General features: G+C 35.7%; 1 protein-coding gene across 1 annotated transcript in view; it reads left to right on the top strand.

Annotated features, from left to right (window-relative positions):
- The window catches only part of WAPL (WAPL cohesin release factor), a 72579-nt gene extending 55463 nt beyond the window's left edge, over positions 1–17116 (top strand). The window contains exons 13-19 of the mRNA XM_063086553.1: positions 1683–1858; positions 2186–2301; positions 3026–3190; positions 7981–8188; positions 10335–10423; positions 14381–14476; positions 14770–17116. Of these exons, the coding sequence (XP_062942623.1) occupies positions 1683–1858; positions 2186–2301; positions 3026–3190; positions 7981–8188; positions 10335–10423; positions 14381–14476; positions 14770–14835 (916 nt within the window). The 3' untranslated portion in view covers positions 14836–17116. The remainder of the gene's footprint in view (positions 1–1682; positions 1859–2185; positions 2302–3025; positions 3191–7980; positions 8189–10334; positions 10424–14380; positions 14477–14769) is intronic.
- The last annotated feature ends 2825 nt before the right edge of the window (positions 17117–19941 follow it).

Genomic DNA, 19941 nt, shown 5'->3' on the forward strand with positions numbered 1-19941 from the left:
TAATTACCAATCATGGCTAGTCTTATTTCCATCTATAACCCCATCTGTTCCCCCTACTATATTATTTGAAGCAAGTCCAGATGTCATATTTCATTTATAAATACTTGAGTATATAATCTCTAAAAGAAAAGTACTCTTTAAAAAAATATAACCACAATACCATTTTCACATCATATAAATTATTAATTCCTTGATATATGTGTGGTCATTATTCAAATTTTCAGTAGTCTCAGTAGTTTCCAGTAGATATTTTTAATCTGCGGGTTTCCCCTCCATCTCCTTTTTTGTCTTGCATTTGTAAATTTTTTTCCACGTTTTTTCCCCTTAACACATCCATTTCAGTTGTTATTGTTTCATCCTCCCTTACCAAAGAGTATCTTGCAAGTTTTTATTTTATTTTTTATTTTAAAAAATATTTTAAAATTAACAAATAAATGGTATATATTGCTTCTGATTTTAAAATGTCTTTTTTTATACTTTATAACCCCTGACAAGTGCCTTATAAAAAGAGATTTTTAATATGACAGGTTTGAGTTCTTTCACTGTGATTAGAAAATTCAGGTCACATGTCTTGGAGGTGGCAGTAGAGGTCAGAATTGGATGTTTGTAAAAGAGCATTCATCTGGCTTTTTGAGCTTTTCAGTAGAACCACGATAAATGTAGGTATAGCATATTGAAAGATAAAATAATACACGCTGACACCCTGTACCACCCCCCACCCACCTTTGCAACCACAATTGCAATTATAGCTTGTTACTACTTTTAAGACACTTGAGTTATAAATAACAACATGGTAATTCTGGCCAACATTCCCAAACGTCAGAAGAGCAGACTATTTTATTTTAGGTAGACATGAGGAACCAAGGGTTATAAAATATTAGAAACCTTATAGAATTTCCACAGTATGTTTTAAAGAGCAGCTAGGGATGGATTAGATCTGGTACAGTTTTCCTTAAGAGTTTTGTATGGTGTATAATATATGAATCAACTGACAGAGTCAGGTTACTCAATCTCTGTTGGACTTAAAAATAAATTACTGGACTTGGTGATTTAGAAATACTAGACATTTAAGGATTTCTTTGTTGTTTTGGGTAGTATCAGACAATACTTGGATGGCTGCCAGGGTACATGTCAGTTTAAATGACCTCAAGTTAGAAAAATAATTATTTGCTCTAATGCGTATGAAGTATTTAATATCTGACTTTTTACAAGGGTATTTATTATGTAATATTAATAAATATATAACATTTTCTACTTGCTAAGAGCTTGTTTTCTAAATGAAAAATATCTAAGTGAGATTCAGAACTGTCCAATGTTCGCTCTTAAAGGTTTACTGTGGTTTGGGAAGGGGTTGTGATCAGTCTGTTGTGTTGGAGAGATCAAAAAAATGGGGGACAACTACTGGGAAATAGTTTACCCTAGTGGTAGATGTAGGTAGTGCAGATATGAACTTCTGCCATGAGTTTGTAATTTTGATTTTCCTTAGAAAAATTTATTAAATCATTGCGTTTTCCCAAAATAAAATGAAATTTAACACCTACTGTGATACTTTGTATACATGATTGAATAACTTCTAGAATAGGAAAAAAAATCTGACAGCATTAGGTCCAAGTAAATAGAAATTCATTATATTTTAACTATTATTATTTACCATAATAGTCTACTCTTTGTTTTCTCTTAAGAGCATTACAACATTGTGAAGAACTGATTCAGCAGTATAACCGTGCTGAAGACAGCATATGCTTAGCTGATAGTAAGCCTCTGCCTCACCAGAGTGTAACTAACCATGTGGGTAAAGCAGTGGAGGACTGCATGAGGGCCATCATTGGGGTGTTACTCAATTTAACTAATGATAATGGTAAGTGATGTTTTCTCCATATTTTCTTATCAAAAGATTGCATATTACATATAAAAACATGTATTATTCCCCTTTGTTTCTTTTCTTGCTGTATGATTTTTTTAAATTGCTGCAACGTAATTGACTTATTCATGTGTAGATTTAAACTGTTTTAGGAGTTGATATTTTTAAAACCAGCCTAGTAGTTTGGCCCCGAAATGTCAACAGTGTATTTCAACAAAGGAATAGCTATACAATTTTAGGTTAATATTCATTTTAATACTTATTGGTTGTTACGTCATAATGAAGAATCACTAGTAATTTTCTTATTTCCATTTCTTATTTCAGAGTGGGGCAGCACCAAAACAGGAGAACAGGATGGCCTCATAGGCACAGCAATGAACTGTGTGCTTCAGGTTCCAAAGTACCTACCTCAGGAGCAGAGATTTGATATTCGAGTGCTGGTGAGTTGAAATGACTGTTGCAGAAATGAGTATTATATCTAGTAAGACAATGAAAACATCATCTTAGTTTGGTTTTCAGAGCTAAAGGTTTAATATACAGATAGTTCCCAACTTAACAATGATTCAACTTATGATTTTTTGACTTCATAGTGGTGTGAAAGTGGTATACATTCAGTAGAAACAGTACTTCGAGTACCTATACAGCCATTCTGGTTTCACTTTCAGTACAGTATTCAATAAATTACAGGAGACACTCAACATTTTATTATACAATAGGCTCTGTGTTAGATGGTTTTGCCCAACTGTAGGCTAATGTACATGTTTTGAGCACGTTTAAGGCATGAAAGGCTAAGCTATGACGTTTGGTAGGTTGTATCAAATGCATTTCCAGTTTATGGATTTATTGGGAAGTAAGCCATCATAAGTTGAGGAGCATCTGTATTGTGAGTTTTTTTGATGAATTCCTTATGAATGCATCTCTTACTGTACAAAGGAAAGTCATGAAGGGACCCTATGTAAAAATAAAAATTATGAAAACCGAAAGTGGTGATTAAAAACTAAAGGAATCATTCTCTGGGAAGACTACTGGTATCTTACATATAACCGTTTTGCAGATGGTAAAACACTGATTTGTTTTTTAACTGCCAGTAAATATTACCTACAGTATGTTGTGTTCGTTTAAGTTCCCACCTATGATAATATGCATCTTTTAAAATTTTTGTAGGGCTTAGGTCTACTGATAAATCTAGTGGAGTACAGTGCTCGGAATCGGCACTGTCTTGTCAACATGGAAACGTCGTGTTCTTTTGATTCTTCCTTCTGTAGTGGAGGAGGAGATGCTAGTTTGAGGATAGCCGGACAAGTTCATGCTGTTCAGGCTTTAGTGCAGGTAAGCAACAACTTAAAAACATGTCTGCAGTTTGTTGCATCTGTTCAGTTGCTTTATCAATCACACCTTTTACCTCCTTGCTTTTTTTTTTCTTTTTCTTTTTGTTTAAAACTCCTTAATCATGCCTTTGCTGGGGCAGGGAGGGAAGGAATGTCTTTTAGACCTGACCAATACTTAAATATTTGTAGTTTCTAGGGTGAAACTTTATTTTATTTTAAATCAGAATTCTTTGCCAATTAAAAGTGTGGTACAGTTTCTCTGTGGGCTAGTAAAATACTGGCTTAGAAAGCACCCTTTACTTTTTTTTCCCTCAACTATTGTAATTACTCTTTAAGCATTGTTAGCAAAAAGCAGAGATACAGCACATTTGTTTTACGAAGCTAAAGTAGATTTCTGATAACAGATTGGGAATCTAGTCCCAGCCCCAATCCATCCAGTTAAAGTCCTCCAGTATTTACTTACTGGTCTGGTCTGTGTCCAGGACTCTCTTAGGCCCTGTGGACCACAGAAGAAGAAGCCCTTTGTTATTTCTTCCTTCACTAGTCTAGAAAGTAACAAAGTGGCCAAGCCATGGGGAAATCCTGAGATGAGATTGCTTTTTTGAGTCATTTATACTCATACTTTCTTTTGTCCTGCTTTATTTTGCTCTTTACATGTAATTGAGTATTGACCATAGATAAGTAATGCCTAGGCTTTTTTTCTAGGATTCAGAGTAGTCTTGAATAGCCTTGAACTTTTAGCCTTTAATTATTTAAAATATAAAAGTATGTGTGATGAAACCCGTGAGAAATTGTTATGTTACTTATCAGCAACAATAATAGTAAACAGTAGAAGTCATTACTGACAATAATTGGTAATATTTTTATTTTTGGTCTTCAGATATCATTTAGGGATTCATTTAATGCTAGAAACATTTTAAAATATTTGGTACCTTTCCCCCCCTTTCCTTTTTTTGTAGGCCCCATTGACACATTTGTTTTTCTGCTGAAACATTTCTTTCCTATGTAATTTGTTGTTTTTAAGAACTTTTTATTTCAAAATGATAATAGACTCATAGGAAGTTATAAAAATAGAACAAAGAATTCCATGTACTCTTTACCCCATCTTCTTCTAATGGTGGCACTTTACATAACTGTAGTACAATATCAAAACAGAAATTGACATTGGTACGTTACTGTTAAATAGACTTTGGACCTTATTCATTTTCATGATTTTTAAGCTGCATTCATTTGTGCGTCTGCGAGATATATATACTTCCATGCAATTTTACCCAATGTATAGATTCACGTACTTACCACTACATTAAGGTACAGAATTATCTCCACAAATGAATTCCCTTGTGCTTCTCACTACCCAGCCTCCCCACCCTCCTTATCTCCTAGTTACCACTAACCTGTTCTCCATCTTCATAGTTTTGTCTTTTCAAGAATATTATATAGGGCCGAGCCCGTGGTGCACTCGGGAGAGTGCAGCGCTGGGAGCGCGGCGACACTCCCGCCGTGGGTTCGGATCCTATATGCGGATGGCTGGTGCACTCACTGGCTGGGTGCCGGTCACGAAAAGGACAAAAAAAAAAAAAAAAAAGAATATTATATAAATGGAATCCCACAGTTTGTAACTTTTCTCAGAAAAACTAAGCATATGCTCTTGAGGTCTTTCCAGGTTGATGCATATGTCAGTAGTTCATTCCTTTTATATTACTGAGTAGGCATTCCCTTGTATGGTTATACCAGAGTTTTTTCAATCATTCTGGTCCCTACCTTTTGAAAATCGACTTTTGTTCAAATGGAATATAAAGTGAATAACAACATACTGTAAATGGCCTCAGCAGTTTTTTTTTTTTTCTTTTTTTTTGTCTTTTTGTGACCGGTAAGGGGATCGCAACCCTTGGCTTGGTGTCGCCCGCACCGCGCTCAGCCAGTGAGCGCACTGGCTATTCCTATATAGGATCCCAACCCGCAGCGGAAGCGCCGCTGCGCTCGCAAGCTCACTCTCCCGAGTGCGCCAGGGGGCCGGCCCTTCAGCAGTTGTTTTTGAAGAAGTAGATGTTGATCTGCTTTATTCACATAGTAGGGTTTAATTTGCTGAAGCCACCCCCCACCCCAGGAGACCTCTGTTTGTGGGTTATTTTAGGAATAGTCTCAAATTTTCCTGCTGGATGTTTGTTACATGCAGCCTAGTATTCCTCTTTTGTAATACATGTTATAGAAACTGCTTATCCTTCAGGATATCATCCTGTATGGTGTCTGGCTTTCTTTTACCTGCTATGGTTTGTCATTTTTTAGTTAGTCAAAAAGTTTTTATTTTTAGATTGTAATACCTTTTCAGGCGATGGATTCTGTTACTCTCATTTTAGAAAATTGTGCCACCTTATACTCCTATTATCTTAAGTATCAAGAAATGGCTCTTAATTCTAATACTCAAAGAGGTGTCGTTAGAGAAATTAATGTTCACATTTATATTTTTTATACTACTGACAACATTGATCTTAGTCCAGTTATTTTCAAATTAAGTACTTTTGATTACTGACACAAACTGTCTTTCTAGTTGCTCTCCATTTCTTAACTACTTTTTAAAAATTAATTGATCAGTTTATTTTAAAAATAAAAAATAATTTACACACATAGTAAAAAAAACACATCCAGAAAGTTTTAAAATTCATAAGTCCATTTCTTATAAAATTACCATTTTTATATATGTCCTGAGAAATGAGTGCTAATACTGCTTTTTGTGTACTTTGTGAGCTTTTTATAATCAACACATAGATTTATCTCATGCTTTGTGAAGACTACATACCATTCAGTAGTTTATTTAAGCAATCTTCTACTGATATACTTTATGTTTTTGGTTTTCTTTTGTTATAAAAATAACAAATAAATACCATAAAAGGCCATAAAAGATGATTACATTGTGTAGTGATAAATGTAGTGATTATCCTGATTTGAGGATCGTGTGTTGCATACAAGTATTGATATTCAGTGCTGTACCCCACAGATATGTACAATCAATTATGTGTCAATTTAAGATAATTAATTTTAAAAATTTGGTGAGAAAAATAAATAAATAAATACTGTAGTAGCTAAGTCTTGGGCCATACCTTTTAAAGTATGTCTGTGGGATAATTTCCTGGCTTAGGAATTTTGTCAGAATATGTATACAGTATTTTAAATTGATATCCCTAAGTCCTCCTACCCCCATCACAAAACACATACTTCCTCTGCCCTCATGTCATATTTCCCCCCCAAAACTATTTGATTCCTCTTTTCTTCATACTCTTGCCAACATTGGGCATTACAGTTTTTAGATTTTTTGCCAGTCTATCAGGTTCCTAGATACCTTTGGTATTTCCTTAAATGGCATTTTGCACATTGACCAAAAAGAATGACCATCCTTTTCAATTTTCCAAAAGCCCATACTAACTCTAATTAGCTACCTCTCTGGGCCTTTTTGAAACCAGTTATGGTTGAAGTAATCCACACAACTTGACCCTTTCCTGAGTCATAACTGGGAGCCCATCATTTTCTTCTCAAACATTTTGATCTTAGAACTTCTTTATACTCTTAAAATTACTGGGAAACCCAAAGAGCTTTTTTTTTTTTTTTTTTAAACATTATCTATATTTATTGAATTGGAAGTTAAAACTGGGAAAAATTACATTAGCCATTAGAACAGTGATAATAATCACATGGCACGTAGGCTCTGCAAAACTCCACCGTGCACTTGAGAGAGAAGGCAAGAAGTCATCAGATCTTTTAGTATTATTATGAATGTAATTTTGACTTCCCAGATTCCCTGCTAGAGTCTTGGGGACCTCCAGGGATTCTTGGACCAATTTTGAGAACTGCTTTTCTATATAACACTTAAGTTTCATTTTCTCAAGGGTATTATATATGCCCTCTTGGAAGTTTATTATGTACCATTCTTTTGCATACGTAGCAAATCTTTGAGATCTGCTTGCCATTTTTTTTTTTTTCCAGGTAGTTCTCTTTAGTAACTTGGAACTTTTCCCAAATCATGTCAGTGTGTATATTAAGTGCTTTCTATGTCTTTAGCACTGTACCAGCATAGGGCAAATAAAGTGAAGGCAAGGAATTTAGTAGTTTTCCCTTTGACTTACAGTTTTCTCTATGTACTTCCATTGATAAACATGCTAATAATGTTAGTTGAGATTCAGTTCTTTCTGAGACCTTCAGTTTTTCACTAATTCTTGTTTATCTCTTTAAATTTTTTTTTTAAAGACCCATCTTGTATTTCCCCTAATGATATGTAGTTTTATTCATTGTCTTTTCTTCCAGTTAATTCATCCAGTCTGCCTAGGTTTTTTTTTTTTTGGGGGGGGGGGGGTTCTTTGGTGGCTGGCCAATATGGGATCTGAACCCTTGACCTTGGTGTTTTAACACTGTGCCCTAACTAACTGGGCTGAGTGGCCAACTCTGCCTAGTTTATTTAAATAAAAAAATTTTTAATTTTGTATTTTTTGCTTGAATTTTTTCTCAGTATTATCCAAATTAAGGGAAATGATTTGAGACTTTCATTCTTGCAAACTACCTATATCATTGGTAGATTACATAATTGAATCACAGCAGCATTTATACTTTTGTTTGGCTTTCAGTGGGATATTGAGCAAAAAAACTTTTACTTATAGTCACCCTTTTTTTTTTTTTTTTTTTTTTTTTTACCAGACAACCTTAGAGCAAGTGATATTTAAAAACAATCAGAACCTTATATTTGGTATATGCATGTTGGTTGGTGATCTCTTTTTGATGATCTTCAAAAATAATTTTTATCAGCTATTCCTTGAGCGAGAGCGAGCAGCCCAGTTGGCAGAAAGTAAAACAGATGAGTTGATCAAAGATGCTCCCACCACTCAGCATGATAAGAGTGGAGAGTGGCAAGAAACAAGTGGAGAAATACAGTGGGTGTCAACTGAAAAGACCGATGGTACAGAAGAGAAACATAAGAAGGAGGAGGATGATGAAGAACTTGACCTCAATAAAGGCATGTTTATTTTCAGTGGTGTATTCAAATTGGGAATAATGGTTTTGTTTGTTTATTTTTCTTAAAAACATACTTTAATTCAAATATTGTCATAATACAGCTTTTTCTTTTTTTTCTTGGTGGCTGATGGGTATGGGGATCCAAACCTGTGACCTGGGTGTTACAAGGCTGTGCTCTAACCCAGTGAGCTAGTCGGCCAGCCTGTCATAATCCAGCTATTATTGTAGGGTTTCTAGTATAATCCGGACAAGGTTTGGCACTTTAGTACTTGTAATAAGACTTCTTCCCAGCAGTGAGGAAGGCACATGTCAGCGTCAGGCACACTAGTGATGGGAAAGATATGGCTAGTCGAGTGACTTTTCCTTCCTGGGCTATTCTTTCTTTTGCTCATTTGTAAAGAGAAGCCGCTGAACAATATGGCTTTTCCAGTTTTGAATTTTTGAGAGTCTTTTTCTGAGCCTCACTTTTAAGCAAGATCTATCATCATAAATTACAGTAATAGTTCTCAAAGGGTAAAGTACTACGTGGCAAACACAGTGAAAAATGGCCATGCACCACATAATGATGGTAATTCTGTAAGTTTTTTTTTTTTTTTTTTTTTTTTTTGGTGGCTGGCCAGTAAGGGAATCTGAACCCTTTTTGGTGTTATCAACACCGCATTCTAACCATCTAAGCTAACCAAGCCAGCCCCTTTCATAAGATTATACTGGAGCTGAAAAATTCTTATTGCCTAGTGACTCCATAACTGTTGTAAGGTCGTAGCGCAACACATTCCTCACGCATTTGTGGTGATGCTGGTGTAAACAAACCGACTGCAAAATATGTTGAGGAGTGTCTTGCTGACCCATGGAGTGACCCTCCCAAAGGTAGCTCAGATCTTTAATTATAATGAATGCCAAGCATTTGACACGCTAGTGAAAGTTACTAAGTTTTGATGTTTTCTTTGGCATAATGATATTTTTGGTTGTTTAGCATTTTTTCTTTTTTAAAATAACAGCTGTATTGAGATGTAACTCACATACTATAAAATTTACCCTCTTAAAGTAAATAATTCAGTAGTTTTTAGTATATTGACAAGTTTGTGCCACCATCACCACTGTCTAATTCCAAACATTTTTTTATCACTCCCTAAAGGAACCCCGAACCCATTAGCAGCCATCATCTCCGTTTTACCCTCCCCAAGCCACTGGCAACCACTAATCTGCTTTCTATCTCTGGATTTGCTTATTCTGGACATTTCATAGAAAAGGAATCGTGTAATATGTGGCGTTTTGTAACTGATTTCTTTCAGTCAGCAGACTGTTTTCAGGGTTCATTCATGATGTAGCGTGTGTTAGAGCTGTATTCCTTATACTAGCCAGATAATTTTCTGTTATACCACATTTTGTTGATCCATTTGTCCATTGATGGACATTTGGGTTGTTTCTGCTTTTTAGCTATTATGAATGCAGAGTGAACAATTGTGTACAAGTTTTTTTGTAGACAATGTTTTCATTTCTCTTGGATGTATGTCTAGGAGTAGAATTGTTGGATTATATGTTAACCCTATGTTTAACATTTAAGGAAATGCCAAACTGTTTTCCAACATCGTCGCACCATTTTACATTTCCATCAGCAATGTATGAGGGTTCCAATCTCTCTGCGTCTTCACAAATTGTCTATTTTTTTTTTTAATTCCACACTTCAAGTGGAATTAAAATTTTAGTTCATCTCAGTGGGTGTGAAGTGATATCTCGTGGTTTGATTTGTAGTTCCCTGATGACTAAAGTCCTTTGCCCAGTTTTTGATTAGGTTGTTTGTCTTTTTATTGATGACTCATAAGAATTCCTTATATATTCTGGATACTTGACCCTTATCAGATAGATGATATGCAAACATATTCTCCCATTCTGTGGGCTGTTTTTTCCACTTTGTTATGGTGTCCTTTACAACACAAAAATTTTAACTTTAAGAGGTTTATGGTTTTAGCTTTTATTATTTGGATCCCTATTCTGAGTTAATTTTTGTTAATTTGTGAATATCTAATTGTCCTAGCACTATTTGTTGATGTTTAGCTGTTTTGAAGAAAAGATAACTAACAGAATAGTTGATTTTATGAGGCTTGTATTGTTTGACATACTGTTATTCTTTATTTAAACGTTCTCAGCCCTTCAGCATGCTGGCAAACACATGGAGGATTGCATTGTGGCCTCCTACACGGCACTGCTTCTCGGATGTCTCTGCCAGGAAAGTCCAGTAAGTAAATAGTCCAGTGATGTTTTAGGGATCTTTAAAAGATTTTCAGTGTAACAATTTCATACCGTTACCTAATTCCCTTATTTATTCCTTTAATTTTTTCCCGTTTATACCCACTTTATTCCAGAAAGGCTTTTGGCTGGTTGTAGCATTGTTTAAACAGATTATTTCTCTCTAAATGGCAAGAAAATGTGTAATATTTGCAATCATTTCCTTTAAATTACTTAGTTTTCTTTTTTTTTACATGGTAGACATGTTTATTCCCTTTCTAGTATAGGCTTTACCAAGTAAAGTTTGGAGCGATTTAATTTTTATTTTTTTAAAAGTTGCTCTATGGCTTCTTTAGAACTGATTGATGTGCCTGTCAGAGTTAGGCTGTTTGAGATTTTTTTTTAAAAAAGCAGTTGTGAAAAACAAGCTAGTCAGGGTACTTTTAATCTCATGAGGAAGGAAGATTTACATATATGAAATTAAATTAAAAATTAAGATAGCACATAATATTAAAAACTTGTAAACATTTGGGTCTAAAAAGAAAACTCTTGTTTGGCGAATCCATTCAGACTCCTTAGGTTGGAGTAAAAGTGATAGTATAAAACCTGTGCTCAGTTGGCTCAAACAAGATGGCTAAATCCAATTCTGGTTATTTCAGTGCTTCACCGAGGTCATCAGGGACTCATCATTTCTGTCTTTAAACTATTGTCCTCTGCATGTTGTCTTGTCCTTTGTTAGCTCTCCTCATGGCCCTATGCTGACTGTAGCTAGGTGTCTTATCTAGTTAAATAATGTCCAGCAGACATAGGTGGCTCATCCTCTATGTTTCTTTTTAAGACAATAATTTTTTTTCCTCCTGGGACCCCGCCCTCCCACCATCCCTTACCAAGTAGACTTTCCCTCATCTTGGCCAGCATTGGGTCACATGCTTTTGTTTCAACCATTCATTGGCCAGGAAAATGAGATGACTGTGAATGGTTTAGATCATCATCAGTATTTACCTACAGGAAATATGAGTGTCTGGATAATCAGGCCGAGTCAGCACAGAAGTGGAAGGCATAACCCTAATAGCCATCGCTATTAGGACAGTCTGCTGCCATGGGAAAAACAGGAAGAGTAAAACATGATGGTGAGGGGGGTGTCAGAGTCACTGGGAGTGTTCCCTTTAAAATGGGGTGGCACAGGTAGATAATTTTAAGTGGAAGATCCAGTAATAAAGCTAGATTTTAAAGTGCAAGGGAGAGTTTTTCCTAGGAGCAAGGGCATTCAGGAGACAAAAAAGAGTTGAGATCTGTTTTATATGTGGAGGGTTAGCTTCAGTAGGAAGCAAGGGTCATCTTATTGAAGATGGAGGATTGGGAAGAAAAGGGTAATGATAAATGAATGGCTTCCTTTGAGGAGGAACTCATGATGGCTTCTTACGAGTGGGTCCATCGAGTTCTCTGTGTTGCCCTTTTCACTTTCTCATCCATTTGTCTAAGTCCTCTGTATTTTTCTAAATCAGTCTTGTCCACCTCTTGCATATTTATACTGCAGTCAATCTAGATGCACACCAGCCTGCTCCATGTCCCCACCCCTGCCCCCGCCCCCAGGCATCACTGCTTTCAGGATCAAGACCATGGTTCTTATTGTGGTTCTGGAGGCCCTGCAAGATTTTTATCCTCCTTTGCCATAACCTCTTTGGCTTAGCCCTTTTCTTTATTTCCAATGACAAGATTTTAAGAGCAAATGAGTAAAACATACACACACAAAGGGAAGGAGGAAGAGGCAGGCCTCAATAAAAACAATGAACATAATATTTAAATTTAAAGATTTTTATGTATTCTGTTTTGCAGACACCCTGGGTTCAGTTATTTTCAATCATGTTCTTTCTTAAATAATGGTTCTTGAAATTGAGTTATTACTATGTATGATTTATCTTGGGCCATCTTTTCCATGTTAATTCCTATTCCTGTTTATTTACTTCTCTCGTCTCTAAAGAAATGATAAGATTCTTGGGTTATGGGCAATGTTGTGAATTCATAGAGCCCCAGATGTGTTTGTTGCCTTGGAGATCTTTATGATAACCCCAAAATGCTAGCTGATACCAGAAAATGTAAAGGAGATTGGTTTACCCAGTGTGTAAGTAGAAGAAATAGACAAGAAAGCAGGTGGTTGTATGCAGTAAATGCTGCCTTGTGGTTAAGGGCAGCATGCTTGTGAAGTCCAGGAGAGTCTGGTCTCATTTTCTGTTGCCCACCATGACTTCTTACCACTTTGCAACTGGTGCAGTTGCAGTGGCCAAGTCTGCTTCCTGCTCTCCTGCCTCTCCCCACCTGGAATCTTGCGCACTCCCACCAGAGCTAACTCCCTTCAGAACACTTGCTGATCACGACTCCTCTCTTTCAGTCTTCCTTGGCTCAACCTCATTTAAGGGGTTGATGACTTTGTTTACTGCTATAAGTCCCCAAACTTAAGGCTGCGTCTCCAGTTTCCAAACCTAACATACCCCTTAGATATTTAAAAAGTTTCCCAAATAGGCCGTGCTGTATCATGCCTTTTCATTTTGTGCCTGCTGTGCTGTTTAAAATAAATTGTACTTGTCCTTCTCATTGCCTCAGCCACTTATATGTTGATAGAGAAAGATTAGATTTGGATTAATGATGGGCAGTCTTCCAAAACATAGGAGCTAATTATTTATTCTTTGTTATAGAGGTCCACTTTTCTACCGAGTGGTCCTCCAGAGACACCATAGCCACAACTCTACCCACTGTGGTAGCTTTTAGTGGGGACGTTCAGTTTGAATTTGGGTAATTGACACCACATACTTCAGCACATAATTACTTTAGCAGTGTTTTGATTAGATCTTTCTGAAACTATATTCATTTCATTATTTTGCTGCTTTATAATTTCAGAAGTACCCTTGGCAAAGGAATATAAAAAAAGGGAGGGAGTGGCTGGTGGGAAATTTCCTTAAAGATTAATATGTGGTCTCTTCTTTCTCCTCATCAACAAAGTCAAATTGGAAGCTTTTTTACCCCTTACCTGTTTCTGAAAACTCGGGACAATATACTTTCATTTGTGCTTTTTTTTTTTTTTTTTTTTTTGGTGATCAGTAAGGGGATCACAACCCTTGGCTTGGTGTCGCCTGCACCGTGCTCAGCCAGTGAGCGCACTGGCCATCCCTATATAGGATCCAAACCCGCAGCCTCGGCGCTCCCAGCGCCTCACTCTCCCGAGTGAGCCACGGGGTCGGCCCTCATTTGTGCTTTTTATTATAGGTAAACCTTCCTAGAATAGCTATAATAAAGGTTTATCTTTTATTCTTTCTGAAGCTTTAAAGCATTTTTCTATATAGTGAAATAGAAGAGTATTTTAAGCAGTTCATATTTATATATAGTTTGGCTGCTTCTTAGTAATAGTGGAGGAAAACACCTTAATCTCCTCTCCTAGCATTGTCTGAGAATCTCTGTCTCATAGATGATATTCGATTACCTTTGGAAAGATCTAGTTAATTCCTGGCCTATGTAATTGGTTGAATTCACTTGTGGAGCATGAGAAATTTTCTTTGATCTTTTTATTTCACGAGCAGCTCTATGAGTACATTCTCAAGTATTTTAACATCTTTCCCTCCTCTTCTATCCCTTCCGCGCTCCCCTCCCGCCCGGTAAAAACACTCACTAACAGTGCAGCTTGCTACTTCAGACCTTTTTCTTTACATTTATAAAAGTAAATAGGCACACAAATGTTTCCTTAAAGCCTTTACCAGCCTTGCCTTTCCTCTGTTTCTGAGTGTAGGGCATGCAAGAGTGAACACACACACACAAATGCACAGAGTGAATGAATGTGGAAAGGAAATAACTGTGGTGTTTCAAGGACCTTGCAGAGGTTTGCAACAGGATTTGTGCCAAAACCAACAACACGGTATACAGCTCAGTCTCATGTTTTCTGCCTGCTGACCAAAATTTCTTTGATCTGTTTCCTCAGATCAATGTAACTACTGTGCGGGAATATCTGCCAGAAGGAGACTTTTCAATAATGACAGAGATGCTCAAAAAATTCCTGAGCTTTATGAATCTTACTGTAAGTAGCTTTTATTGCAGCCTTGTGGTTTCAAATTTAAGTATAATACATTGACAGTAGAAATAAAAATACTACGGCTATAGTAAGTGGAGGCAACAAGGGATCCTTTTATTTTTAATAATTATGTTCTATTTCTATGGCAAAATACTCTATTATCAAAGTCACAGTTTAATCTCAGTGCACTTTGATTTGTAGTGTTCAGTTTAGTAAATCTAAAGGAGATGAACTTTGATTTAATACTTTTTAAAATTTGTTAAATATTAACGGTTAACTTCCTTCCCCCTCCCTTTCAGTGTGCTGTTGGAACAACAGGCCAGAAATCTATCTCTAGAGTGATTGAATATTTGGAACATTGCTAGCTGCTTTACCTTTGCTTCAGGTGCTCGGTAATGCTGGAGCTCTCCTTAAACAAAGAAAAGTCATGAAAGAAGTCCTTGAAGATATACCAAGAACATTCATCAGTATCATTCGTGTTTGGATTTTTAAGACCACCCGATTTCTTCGTCATGCATTCTGCATTTGCTAAATGACAGTTACTACATCAATCTGCAACTATCAAAAATGAGGGAAAAGGTTCAGGCTGTTAACAATTCCATGCAGTATTTAAGTACATTTACTTTGGCAGAGTTTATACCCTTCCCTTGTTTACTTGCTTTATTCTGGGCAAGTTTTAAGGGGAAAATTTGTGCTGCTGTTAGTGCAACTGCTGTGTATGTTTGAGCCACTGTTGTCATGCCAGCCAGGTGCATAGGCAGCTTAGCTACTGAGGTATCGAATGTTCCGAGGACATTCTAGACAACAGCTTAGTTCCTTTTTCAGGCTCATTCGCTTTTGCTTTTTTGTTGAATGATTCCAATCGTAAATAAAGCTTTTAATAATTTTGTGAATTTTTTTGTTGTTGTTCCCTGAACTACTGTCTATATTTAAAATTAGATGGAATCCAAAGACTAGGGATTAATAGTATATTTTTTTATTCTTGATTAGGTTTGGGTTGTTGAACTATTTTTCACTTTTGAGAACATGACCATATTCAATATCATACCATAATGTGTCGTAACTATAGACACAAGAAAACAACAGTTTGAGGGAATATTATAGAAGATGATGTGCCCTGTTAAAGGATTAAGCAAAATAGACAAACCCAGGGTAGTTTACACTTAATGCTAGGGAGGCTCTTATAACATTAAGTTTTGAGGGAGGGCTCTCTAGATATATTTTCTAATGTTCAGTACAATAAATATAAGGAAGCTAAAACACCAATGTGGAATTCATGTTTTCAGATAACATGTATATTCTTCTATAGAGTGACAGGATCAGTTGCATAAGTGCAAAGCCTTAAATTGCTGGTTTAGAGAAGACCCTTTTTTCATTCAGATTCTTTGTTCATAGAACAGTTTGGAAAACAGTTATGGAACACACAAAACACATTTTATAGATTTAATTGCACAGTGTTGCAAATTTTTTTGTATTAATTGTTCAGACCACTGGTTATACATTTTTTTCTTTTTTATCAATTGGGCCTGAATACAGGCTTGTCAGAGATCTATTTCATTAATACTTTTAAATACCCTTCAGGTAGTTACATCCTGTCTCTTCATTGGATTTGTAAAACTTGAAGCCATAAAAATATTAGTTTGGTGTGTATTGGGGAAAATAGCTAAAAGTCTAATTTTTACTCATTTAGACTTTGTTATTTCCTTGTATAAAGTGACAAATCGGGGCTCTTGTATCAGTGCCAGCTGTAATGTTTTTTAATACAGTGGCTGCCTTCTATTGTCTTCCTATTTTTGATAATGCAGATTGTTGGGAAATCTATAAGGAAGTAACTGATTCCAGGCAAATTGTTTTCTTCTTCCTTCCACCCACCCCCACCCCTTACCCCACCACCTTCTAATAACATAGTATGCCAGTGTAACGGGGGAAAGACTGGGATTGTATTTGCCCTGAGTATAAAAGCTAGCTTAGCAAACTGTTCTAAAAGCATATCAGTAAATGATATCCATAAAGTTAAATTAGTTAGATATTTTTAATTATTTTTAAAACATTGATATTTATTAATCATTGGATTTAGGAAAAGGAACAGATTTTTGATAAAACTGACTTGTGGCAGATGATAAGGAATATTATAAAACATTTTGATGAGAACAATCAGGGCGAACTATATTTTTCTGTTACACTGGTAATCATTTGAGAATTGATTTACCTCAGTGTTTAACAGTTTTTTGTTTTGTTCTGTTTTTAAATAATAACTAATTGTCAAGCACTGATAGAGATGCAGATTTTGGTGGGGGGTTGGGGAGGAGATATAACCTCACCAACTGCAGTGCATCTGTGTGTTTTAACCCTCAGAGAACTTTGCATTTTAGGGTACTTGAGGCTGACTTGCAAATTGACTAAAGTTTTAAAGTAACCTTTTTTTCCATTGTAAATATTTCTGTAAATACTACCAATTGGAAATTAGAACAGTAGAATACTTTTCTGAATCCAATCCTATTTTTATTTTATACAGTATTTCTCAGCTGTGATCTTTGGAGCAAAAGCCAACGGCAGGAAAAAAATAGTTTGTACCAGTTTCATGAAGTATGTCTTTGGGTTTTTGTAAATAATTTTAACTCAAATAAAATTGCTACTTTCAATACACATGTTGTCTTTAACATAAGTCTATTGACCTATTTTGGAGGAAGAAGTCTCACAAACTTGATATAGCCAACTTAGGGGGAAACATGCTGTGTTGCTTAAGTGAATTTCAAGTTTCAATATACGCATAAACGTTGGACAAGTTTTTGTTAAATATTTGATTACATACTTCTCCATGTTTTTAATAATACTCATCTGAACATAATGTTAATTCTGAGCAACTCGGGCCTATTAGGGATGGCCCTTTTCCGGTTGTATAGTTAGGCCCTTGGCATAGTTACTATGTTGCTTTAGGTCTTTTTGGCCCTCAGTTTTCTCCTTAGTTGCCAGCCTTTAAGCCTCCTGCTTTTACCGCAAGTAGATTCCTTGATCTCTCCTTACTTGCTTCTAGCTGCAAAATTAAATTGAAGGGTCTCTGCTAGGGGTTCCCATCTGCTCTCCCTGCCTACACACACACACAGTGTCTTAAGGATGCAGAGTATGGATATAGAAAGACCTCAAACACACACATTTTGATTCCAGCTGTGACTTGTTTACTGACGGAGCAAATTCTTGAACTCAACCCTATTTCCTCAGCTGAAAAGAGGAGATAGTACCTACCTCATGGTTGTGAAGATTCAGTAAGTGCACGGGAAGTGTTAGTGTTCCAAACTGGGGTCTTGGTAGGCGGTAGCTTTTACCATTTTACTACTTTACTATTTTCACTCTGTCAGGAAGTTAAAATGTTCTAAACAATGGAGCAGAATACTGTGACTTAAGGACACCAGTAATGATGCCTCTTCATATCATGGGTCAGTGGGGTTTGGGTTACTTCAACAGCAAATCTCTAAAATTGCTGTTTCCAAAGTTGGTCTTGTTAATATATTGATAATTAATAAAGCAGAGGGAAATTGAACAAACTTGGTGATCTTTAAAATGTTTCAAACATGTCTTTCAGGTTTTTTCTTATATTAGAAGATAGGCTCAAAAGAGGTTTGCACAATTCACTGCCAGGTAATGGCTCCTGATGTGTAGATGAGTAACTTCATGTTCTTTGAACAAAGAATTTAAATAAATACTGTTTTGTTCAAACCTCTATTTCCGTCTTTAACCTTTGTATGTATGGGCAGATCGAGTACTCCAAATGCCATGTGTTGGCTTAAGGAGCAAAAATACAAAACCACATCTGTATACTATCTAGTTTTTACCTGTAAGAATTTGTTTGCTATCCAGAATTGTGTTAAGGTAAATTGTGTGGATAAATGCAATTATACTGTTAAAAAATTCGTTAATTTGAATGTAAAGTAATATGATAGTAGATTGTGATAAAGGTGCATATAGAGACTATTCTCTGGAGCAACCAGTAAAAAATAATGCAAAGAGATATAGCTAGACCTACTAGAGAGATCAAAATGGAACACAGAAAAAATGCTTGATTAACCAGAGGCAGGCAAGGAAGGAATAACAGTAACAAAACCAACAAGAAAAGTGAAACAAATAGCAAGAACAAATAGATAAAAAGCAAAAAATGTTTTCCCCCTATGACAGAGCAAGGAAGCCAAGATGTCCACTGAATCTAACGATGTCAGTAATTAAATGTAAGCACACTGAACATTCCAATTAAAGGTAGAGATTGTCAAACCGGATAACCAAGAGACACACTAAATACAAACACACAAAGCGTGAAGGTAAAAGGAAGGGAAGATAAACCATGCAAATACTAATCATTACAGTGTTGGAGTGGGTGTCTCAGATGAAATAGACTTCAAGGCAAGGGAAAATTACTGAATCTCTTAAAGGGTATGTGTGTGCGTTCGGGGGTTCTATGAGGAGGAACTAATAATTATGTGTATATCTAGTACCTGATAGTAGAACTTTTACAATTCTTGTAGCAAAAACAAAAAAAAGGAAAAATAGTCATAATCATAGTTGGATATTTTAATACCCACTCAGCAATTAATAGGATATATTTTTTTAAAAGTCAGTAAAGATACAGAAGATCTGAATAACAGTATCTTACCTTGACCTAATTGACATCCGTAGAACACTATACTCAACAAATTTTTCAAATGCTTTTTTAACTTTCAAAAAGTTAAAACTATATGAAAGATAGACCATCTGATGGGTCATAAACCAAGTTTCAGTGAGTTTCAGATGATTGAAATCTTACAGAGGCTATGCCTTCACAAGGAATTAAATCAGAAGTCAATACAACATGCAGAAAACTATTTGAAAATTAAACATGCTTCAAAGTAACCTATGGGTCAAAGAAAAAAATCAGAAGGAATCAGAAAATATTTTGATTTGAATGACAAAACAGCAAAATTTGTGGGATGCATCTGAAGCAGTGCTTAGAGGGCAATTAGGAAAGAGACTTGAAAATCAATTATCTTAATTTCAATCTGAAGAAGCTAGAAAAATGAGCCAGTAAACCCAAAGTAAGTTGAAGGAAAGAAAAATTAAGAATAGGAATCAAAGTAATAAAAAAGACAAGCAACAGAGAAAGTTTACCAAAGCCAAAAGTTGGTTATTTGAGAAGTTAATAAAATTGATAAACCTTTAGCAAGACGAACCCAAGAAAAAAGAAAACACAAATTACTAACGTCAGGAATGAAAGATGGAATGTTACTACAGATCCTACAGATATTAAAAGGATAAAGATTATGAATAACTTCATAAGCTTTACAACTTAAACAAATTTCTTGAAAAACAATTTACCAAAATTAACTGAAATAGGAAGCGTGATGAACTCTACATCTATAAAAAGCAATTGAATTTATATTCTAAAATATTTCTACAAATAAAAATCCTGTCCCAGAAAACTTTACTGGTGCATTATATAAAATGTT

This window comes from Cynocephalus volans, chromosome 2 (assembly GCF_027409185.1).
Source record: "Cynocephalus volans isolate mCynVol1 chromosome 2, mCynVol1.pri, whole genome shotgun sequence".
Taxonomy (NCBI): Eukaryota; Metazoa; Chordata; class Mammalia; order Dermoptera; family Cynocephalidae; genus Cynocephalus; species Cynocephalus volans.